The following is a 9,498-nucleotide window of genomic DNA, read 5'->3' as shown; positions in this document are numbered from 1 at the left end:
TCACGCTGGTGCGCCATCATTGAAGCCCCGGCAGAAGTGCCGCCAGCAGCGGAGGTTGTCTCTGTGCCTCACACAGACCTCCACTGGCTGCCAGGAGTGGAGTATCTAGGTCTCCCATACACCGGTATATATAAGTCAGACCACTTCAAATTGTTTCCTTGCCATGCTGCAAGAATGTATTTTTTTTTGTTATATATAAAATAACATAACTTATGCTCTGCATTCTAGAATGCATACACATGTAAAATTAATGGTACAGACAAAGACAAGTTTGTTACTTAAAGCAAACAATCAATACCATAATACAAAAGCCAGTCATTTTTTGGTAGCAAAAGTTAGAAAACTAGTTTATTGTATTGATAAACTTTATAAGATATAACATATATGATTTATGAAAAAACACTGTGAAAACTAAAATAAAATGTCAATACATACAGATTAAGAGGAAACATGCGCACATCCTCATTTCCTTATGAAAATTGGTTGCAGCAACTTGGAGAAATAAATTATTATTTATTAAAAGTATTATTTATAAAGTATTATTATGGTGAAGATTTATATTACAGCCATCGTATAAAAGAAATGTGCTTATAAAAATTGACAGTAATTCAGATGTTTCCATCTTTCTTTTATATTCACTATTCAGTTCAACACTGACAGAGACTGGGACTGGTGGCATTGCCCACTGGGCCAGTCCAGGTCGGAACAGCCCTTAGTTAAAACATCTGAACTAGCGGGAACACAGTGGGGTCACATAATGTGAAAAGCAAGGCTGCTCATGTACTGTGCAAGCAGCAAGAAAGAATGCTGTGGCTGATGAAAGAGGGTGAGTTAAGAGAGAGGAAGAAGGGGAATATCTACGTATGCATGTATGTTAGAGTGAGAGTACATGTATAAGTGTGTGTGTTAGCATGAATGTGTATGTGTGAACGCAATGTTTATGTGTAAGTGTGTGTGTTAGCATGAATGTGTATGTGTGAACGCAATGTTTATGTGTAATTATGTGTGTAAGCAAAAATGTGTAAGTTTGTGTTAATATAATTTTGTGTGTGTGTAAATATTTGTGTCGGTATGTATGTGAGTTAGATGGGTGGGGGAGGGCATGGGGCAACTTGGCATTAACTGCTTCTCTGACCATAGGGTGCCATCCATCCCACTGATGACACTAAATATATGTAAAAAAGTGTCTATTTTTAGTTATAGATTTTTTAAATCGGTGCCACCATATTACCATATTCTGCAGAGCTATAATACAAGGAAATGTCCGGAGTCAATGCCGCTTACTACTTCACAGGTAAGTTTTTGTCTCATGCAGTAGAATAAATGTTTGCTCATTTGATTTGCTGGGGGCCGCTGTCATCTGTAAGGGGACAATATAAAAAGGAAGAATTAAGAAAGACCACGGCCAACTTTGTATGTCAGAAATCTATCGGTTATAGCAATTATAGAGACAATATACCCGGTGTCAAACAAACACTTGAAGTTCCATTACTTATGTGTGGTTACAAGGAGGAAGCATTCCACATGCCTATGTTAGGCTGTTCTCAGATTATGTGTTAGCACCAAGCTCCTTTCCACTTAAAGTTCCTTTAAGAAATTTAAGTTAGTCATAGAATACAAAAAAGCCAATTAACACGTCACAGAGAGATAATTGATACTGGATACAAAGTAACGAGAGACAATTAATATACCACACGTGAGATTGAGTAGTTAAGGAGGGAGGAGAGAACCAACCAACACGTCACTGAAGAAGCCCGATTGGGTGAAACGCGTTTGCGCGTTGGATTGCGTCGGATTACGTTGGATTGCGTCATCGCACTATATCTGAAAGTCGTTTGCCTTGGAAAGGAACGGAGAAATTCAGACGCGCTACAGATTGTTATTTTAAATGTAAGCATGCAGCCCTTTTTTAATATTAAATATACATTTATACCTCACCTCCCTGCCTTTTCTATCTCTCGTACTGACTCGACCCGCATTCCTGCTGTGTGGACGGCATAATCCTCGAAGAAGCGATTCGGAAAGGGCGTCCTGAAACAACTTGTTCGGCGGGAACGGAGCTGAAACTCCTTTGCCATAGAATTCAATAAGTCAGAGCAAACTTATTGCTCATCTCCATGTGAGTGAAACACCATATAGAAGATACACTTGATTCACATATATTTGCGCAAAGCACTATGATTTTTTGTTTCTTTTTTGTTTCCATATATTGATACATATTTTGACACAACGAATGGAGACTGGAAAATCAATTATTGTTTTTCGTTTATTTATATTGCACATTATATTGATAAGTAATTCACTGTCACTTTTATAACAACAGGCGCAACACTTTATTATATTTTATAGAATACAAAAAACAAATTGCATGTTGTCCAAGTTAGGTTTTACACAAATTACAAGTAACCTCTTGTCTCTAACATCTGTCCTTCTTTCAAATAAGCTTCCCTTGTGTACTTTGTACTCCCATCCCTCTCCTTTCATCCACGCTATGCATAGTAAGTTACTTAGTTTTTCCTGATCATTTTTAGAGTTCGTAGAATGATATGCCTTAACCATTAAAGCCTTATGTAATATCACTACTAAAAAGTTCCCTGAGGTACCCCACTTGTAACAAGACCTTCCTCTGGATTTAAAACATTAACGCCAACCTTCCGTCACTCAATCATTGCATTATCCAAATATTTTGACATCTAAATCCAAAGACTTGATCAAAAAGAGGTAAAAAAAGACAGCGCTTAAAATAACAGATATGAGATAACCAATAATCGTTAATAAGCTGCTATGGTGAGAAACTCTTGAAAGTGCATATAGGAACTCCCCCAACTAAATAGTACAAATGTAAAACAGTAAAAAAAAAAAAAAAAAAAAAAAAAAAAAAAGTTTCTCTACCCAAGTGCTTATAAAATATTGAATCTATAGATTATAAAGTAACCTTAAAATACTTAAATTCGAGCGTGGATAGGTCGGTCAGCGGTTTTCAATCAATGTCTCTCAAATGCAGATATCGTATGAAATATAAAAGGCAAAGAGAGACGACATAGTGCAAAAAAACATCACTGCATAAAATAAAAATGTTAAAACCTATTTGCAGCCTGCTCACCGTATTCAGAGCCAAATTAAAAATGTAGGCTTATAAAAGACACATACGGACACTCTTAAGGCGGTGTCCTAGCCCCTTTCTGAGAATAATCACTCAAGATGTTCGTATTATTTAAACGTTTTTAAACAATTTATTAATACTTCAAATATTTTTTTTTTTAAATAATAAACACTTAAAATAAATAAGATAATGATAAAAGTGCTCAATACGTTTCCTACGTCCCCATAGCGGTACCTTCTAATTGGAGATAAAAATCATCTTTAAAACGGAAATAGTTATTTTTTAAAATCAATTCTACACCCTCTAAAATAAACTCCACCTGTTCTGGAATACATATTTTATTAAAGAGGCATTTTTACATTATTTTTGATATGTGTATTTAATATTATATATCATCTAGTATTTATATCCATGAAATAGTTTTACCAAGCATATATCTATACCCATCTTATATCCCCTTCACATGCTTCAGACTTCTTATATATCCTTCATTTATTTATATCCATGAAATGGTTTTACCAAGCATATATCTATACCCATCTTATATCCCCTTCACATGCTTCAGACTTCTTATATATCCTTCATTTATTTATATCCATGAAATAGCTTTACCGAGCATATACCAATCTTATATCTCCTTCACATGCTTCAGACTTCTTTTATCATCACCTTCTATTTACTATACCCTTTTGGACTCCTCTTACCTGTCCATATATACTTTGTTCCTTACTCCTATATGAAAAATGAACAACACGATCGGGTGGTTTTACAAAATTATTTATTCATATTTATTTTTGCTTTTGATACTCCTTTGTTTCCTTCGTGGACACGGGTCTCCGCAAGTCCTCATGATGTCTTGGAAGGGAGTGAGGAGGTTCTGTCCCCTCACCAACCTTCCCCCGCCCACTTGATTATACCAAACAACGAACTTTATTCGAATATACCAGAAAAGAGACAACAAACTGATCCACGAAGATAGAAAGACGGCAGGGATGATATTGATGAAAAATGATGACGCAATCGTATGAGGACGGCACCCGGAGCTCTTTAAAACGTACCAGCAACACGAAGAGACACAGACTTTACTTCTATTTCTCCTGAGGAAGCCGACATTAGTTTGGCGAAACGCTTTGAGATATTTTAACCACGGACCTACGGACTTACCACACGGACATTTTCCTACCGCTTCTATGCATAACCTAGCTGTTATGCCAACTTACCCTAAGAAGATACCAAGGTCTTGTTGATGAGCTGCCTTTTACAGTCACTTTTGTGAGTGCATTCAATACATATTGTCACATACAAGTAGTTTGGAGACACCGTGGTCAGGTAGGACTCCAGGACAAAACAGTTCAGACAAGCCGAGGTAGGGATTCCGGAGAACAGGATAGCCGATAAACGAAGCCGAGGTCAGGATTGAGGAGATCAGGGTAAACGATAACAAGCCGAGGTCAGGATACAGGATAACCACGTAGTCAAGCAAGCCGAGGTCAAACACAGGAATCAGGAAGGTAAGGCACAAGGCATAGACGGCCATCAGAAGGCAAGGTGTAACTGGTCTGAGGGGTTTAAATGGAGAACCGCGGAGGAAGTCTGAATCTCCCATCAGCCTCCTCATGACATCACTTCCTGTGTCCGGGAATCCCGACCATCTTGAAGGTGGCGTAATTTACCTTCATAAAGTCCTGCAGTTGGTGAGTTCGCAACTAGAGGGCGCGCGAGCACTGAAGCTGGACGCCGTGTACCAGGAGGTCTGCCTCTCCTGCGCGGCACTTCGGAGGACGGCAGCGGAAGTGATCGTGCGGTGGAGTCTCCCTCTCCTTCGTGGCAGCTGCTGCGGAGGTGACCGTGCGTTGGAGGGGGGTCTCCCTCTCCTGCGCGGCACTTCGGAGGACGGCAGCGGAAGTGATCGTGCAGTGGAGGGGGGTATCCCTCTCCTTCGTAGCGGCTGCTGCGGAGGTGGCCATGCGTTGGAGGGGGGTCTCCCTCTCCTTCGTGGCGGCTGCTGCGGAGGTGGCCGTGCGTTGGAGGGGGGTCTCCCTCTCCTTCGTGACCACCAGGACGAGACGCTCCTCAGGACCTAGACCTCTCCACTGCACCAGATACTGTAGGCTTCCTTGCTAGCGCCAGGAATCGAGAATGACCTGAGGAATGTTTCCCTCTGAAGGCCTCCTGGCAGTGCAAGCAGTGGAACGTTCGCCTCAGGTAAATTGGTTGCAGACCAGAGGCTTCAGTAAAGAGGCGTGAAATACCCGAGGAATGCGAAGTGTTCTGGGTAGCGAGAGTTCATACGCCACCAGGTTGATCTGACGTAGGACCGGAAAAAGCCCAATAAACCGTGGGGCCAATTTCATGGACGGAACCCGGAGTCTCAGGAATCGTGTAGACAATCAAACCCTATCGCCAGGTCGATACGAGGGATTGGAAGAACGTCTCTTGTTGGCCTGACGCTGCTGGAGCTGAGCCGCGCGTTCCAGTGCGGAATGAACAGAAGCCCAAGTACCCCGGATGGACGCAAGTCTCTCCTCCAGATCCGGAACAGGTGAAACCGGTAATGTGTCCGGGAGAGATTGTGGATGGAGACCATAAAGACAGAAGAACGGGGAGATCCTAGTGGCTTCCTGGAGCGTGTTGTTCCTAGCAAATTCAGCGAACGGCAGTAGATTTACCCAATTATCCTGGTGGTCGTTGATGAAGAGACGTAGGTATTGCTCCAGATGTTGATTAGCTCTTTCAACCAGCCCGTTCGTCTGAGGGTGATATGCCGATGAGAAAGCCAGGGTGATGCCCAGGGACTTAGTAAAGTCACATCAAAATCTTGCAATGAACTGGGTACCTCTGTCCGACACAATCTCAGACGGCACTCCGTGGAGTCGAACAATGTCCCGGATAAAGATATCAGGTAGAGGCGTTAGGAAGCTTCTTGAGCGGAATGAAGTGAGCCATTTTAGAGAATCGGTCAACCACCACGAGAATCACGGTATGACCCTTAGAAGGAGGCAGCTCCACAATAAAGTCCATGGCCACATGAGTCCAAGGCACCGAGGGACAAGGAAGCCGCCGCAGAAGTCCAGCAGGACGTGCACGGCAGGACTTGTTGGCCGCACATTTGGTGCATGATTGGACAAAGGCCGTAGTGTCCCTGCCCCAGTGGGGCCACCAAAAAGTCCGAGAAATCAGATCCTTAGTGCGCGCCACTCCAGAATGTCCCGAGGTTCTGGTGCCATGGAGCGTGCGTAGTACAGGAGTACACAAACTAGGGGGCACAAATAGTCTCCCTGCAGGTAAGGAGGCCGGAGCTTGTCCTTGAGAGTGAGAGATGCGATCCAACAAAGGGGTGTAGCCACGTAATCGAATGGCAGCGATGACTTTGGCAGAAGGGATAGTGGGTTCAGGATCCCTACTCTCCTCCTCCGGACGCGTGAGCATGCGCGATAATGCATCTGCCTTGGTGTTCTTTGAACCCGGACGGTACGTCAGCACGAATGGGAATCGGGAAAGGAACAAAGCCCACCTAGCCTGGCGCGGATTGAGGCATTTAGCAGACTCCATGTACTGGAGGTTCTTATGATCTGTCAAAATCAAGGTAGGTACCGAAGCTCCCTCCAGCAGATGACGCCAGTCCTCCAGAGCCAGGATGACAGCCAACAATTCCTTATTCCCGATGTCATAGTTCCTCTCGGCTGCCGAGATTATATCCCCCGAATATTATGTTTTTCCAGGTATCCATCCAGTTGCAGTTTAAACGTCTGTACAGACTCTGATAAAACTACCTCTGCAGGCAGAGAATTCCACATCCTTATTGTCCTTACTGTAAAAAACCCTTTCCTCTGCTTTAGTCTAAATCTCCTTTCTTCCAGTCTAAATGCATGACCACGTGTCCTATGCATAGTCCTGTTTATGAACAGATTTCCACACAATGGTTTGTATTGGCCTCGAATATATTTATATAACGTTATCATATCCCCTCTGAGGCGACGTTTTTCTCAACTAAACAGATTTAAATTAGTTAACCTTTCTTCATAACTATAGAGTTAACGCATTGTCTGACTGAATTACTTAACCAATTTACAGAACAAGGTACCTGTCCAACGGAATTGAGGGCCAATATTAAAACCAAATAAAGACCCCTTGAATATCGCAAATTATCGTCCGATATCTTTGACAAATACCGGCGCCAAGATATTTGCCAAAATACTAGCGGACAGATTACAACAGGTTATTAAAACCATTATCGGCGTTGATCAAATTGGGTTTGTCCCAGACCGCAGTACAGTAAATAATATAAGAAGAATACTTGACATACTAGACCAGGGGTAGGCAATCTACGACTCTCCAGATGTTGTGAACTACATTTCCCTTGATGCTTTGCCACCATTATGACTGTAAGAGCATTATGGGAGATGTAGTCCACAACATCAGGAGAGCCGAAGATTGCCTACCCCTGTACTAGACCAAGCAAAAAAAGATAACATCTCGCTACTTACTCTAACATTAGATGCAGAAAAAGCATTTGACCTAATAAATTGGTAATTTGTGTTTAGAACACTATAAGTATTTGGTCTTAATGGATTTTTCTTAAATGCTATAAAAGCAATATATAGCAATCCGACTGCCAGAATAGTGGACCAAAATATCCGTTCAGATGAATTTAATTTAAACAATGGCACTAGGCAAGGATGCCCTCTGTCTCCTCTTTTATACATAACTATAGAAATACTAGCCTCGAAAATAAGATCTAACAAAGATATAAGAGGCTTTCCTATTCTCCAAGAACAATATAAAATCTTATATGCAGATGACACATTATTAACCCTAACAGACCCAGAAACTTCTTTACCAGCATTATTAACAGAGATTAATTCATATTCAGAAATATCTAACTATAAATTAAACACTGAAAAATCTTCAATTCTTCCTTGAAATATTGATCCTGTAGTAAGGGCTAATTTATCCTCAAAATTTTAATTATGTTTGAAAAAACAGATTACCTATTTAGGCATAAATTTTCCAGCACAGAGTTCAGATATTACATCCATCAATTTCCTCCCCCTACTTAAGGAAACTAATCACCTGATTAAAAATTGGAAAAATAGAACCCTTTCATGGATAGGCAGAATTAATACTGTAAAGGCCTATATACTACCAAAGTGGCTATATATATATAAATTTAGACACCTACCCTTAAAGATCCCAGAAAGTTGGCTTGATCTTTTACAAAAGTTATCTTAATAAATATATCTGGCAAGGGAAAAAAACCTGTATAAGTAAGTCAAAATTAGCGTTAAATCCTCTAGAGGGAATGCCCATAATAAAGGATTACTATTGGGCTAATATAACGGGACAAATTTTTATGATGCAACTCCCACAGGCTAAAGTGGTATTGTAACGGGTTCACCAAGAGAGCTGTAGTAACTCCCAGAGATCACCCACATGTATCCTCCTGTTGTCCCCGGAATCACTTCCAGCACCACCCAGCATGCGCACCTTGGAACCTTGCTATGTGTACCCAATAAGTAGACACACAACTACCTTGAATTGAGTACAGCAGGAATGAACAGTTTATTGTTCTAAAACATAGACTCATATAGCCACAGAACTTCATTAACATAAATTAACAGATACATGTATTCAGACCAACCTTTAATCCCCAGGCAGCAATCCTATTGATGGGATTAATTAAACAATGGAGTTCCTGCCTGTGCTATCTTTGTTTGACAGCCAGGCTGGAGCCATCTCTGACTACCTTGGGGCCTTGTATGACAGGTCATTCTGTCACAGGTATAAAATAGAGAAACAAACTGTATTGGGAGAAGATTTGGAAGCATCTGTTTGGACCTGCTCAGGAGGATATAGACAAATAAAATCCTCAGATAACAGGAGGCATGTGTGATGACGTAGTCACGTAACTACGTACGTTTGAGGCGTGCCGACGGGCCGGTGGTGGAAGCGGGGGTAGCACGGGAGCATCGGATGCTAAGCTCTGTCTTCCCTGCCCCTTGCCGCGTGAAGAGCGGTCAGTGCGTCGGACGTTTGAGCCGTGCCGACGGCGGTAGAGGTGGGGGCGGCGCGGGAACATCGGGCGCCGGGCTTTGCCTTCCCTACCTCCTGCCGCTGGCTTTGTTTACGCCGCGTGAAGCGCGCTCGACGCATCTGCCGAGTGCCGGTGGCGGATAACCGGACGGACGGACTGGACGGACTGGCGGTCAAGCGGTTCCCTACTGGCGTTGTCCTGCGGTATTGGGCCTAGCGGTGTGTCTCTCACCTCGAGGTGTTGTCCCGCGGCCTTGTGGCGTTTCTTTTACCGTTTTTTCCACCTCTTAGCAGTCTTCTGGATGGCCGAAAGGTCCTGGATGCCCTCTCAGAGTTGAAGGCAGAAATTTGGACGCTGGAAC

The 9,498-nt window shown here is 42.4% G+C and overlaps 1 protein-coding gene across 2 annotated transcripts in view; it reads right to left on the bottom strand.

Annotated features, from left to right (window-relative positions):
• Positions 1–969: 969 nt before the first annotated feature.
• AHI1 (Abelson helper integration site 1) overlaps positions 970–9,498 on the bottom strand; it is a 263,073-nt gene continuing 254,544 nt past the window's right edge. Inside the window, exon 23 of one of the 2 annotated variants that reach the window (XM_053460103.1) lies at positions 970–1,360. In XM_053460103.1, the coding sequence (XP_053316078.1) occupies positions 1,332–1,360 (29 nt within the window). In that variant the 3' untranslated portion in view covers positions 970–1,331. The remainder of the gene's footprint in view (positions 1,361–9,498) is intronic. The other variant, XM_053460102.1, reaches the window with a different exon arrangement.

Source organism: Spea bombifrons, chromosome 3 (assembly GCF_027358695.1).
Source record: "Spea bombifrons isolate aSpeBom1 chromosome 3, aSpeBom1.2.pri, whole genome shotgun sequence".
In the NCBI taxonomy this organism is placed as follows: domain Eukaryota; kingdom Metazoa; phylum Chordata; class Amphibia; order Anura; family Pelobatidae; genus Spea; species Spea bombifrons.
The sequence above is the reverse complement of the archived record's forward strand: the minus strand, read 5'-3'. Positions and strand labels throughout refer to the sequence as shown.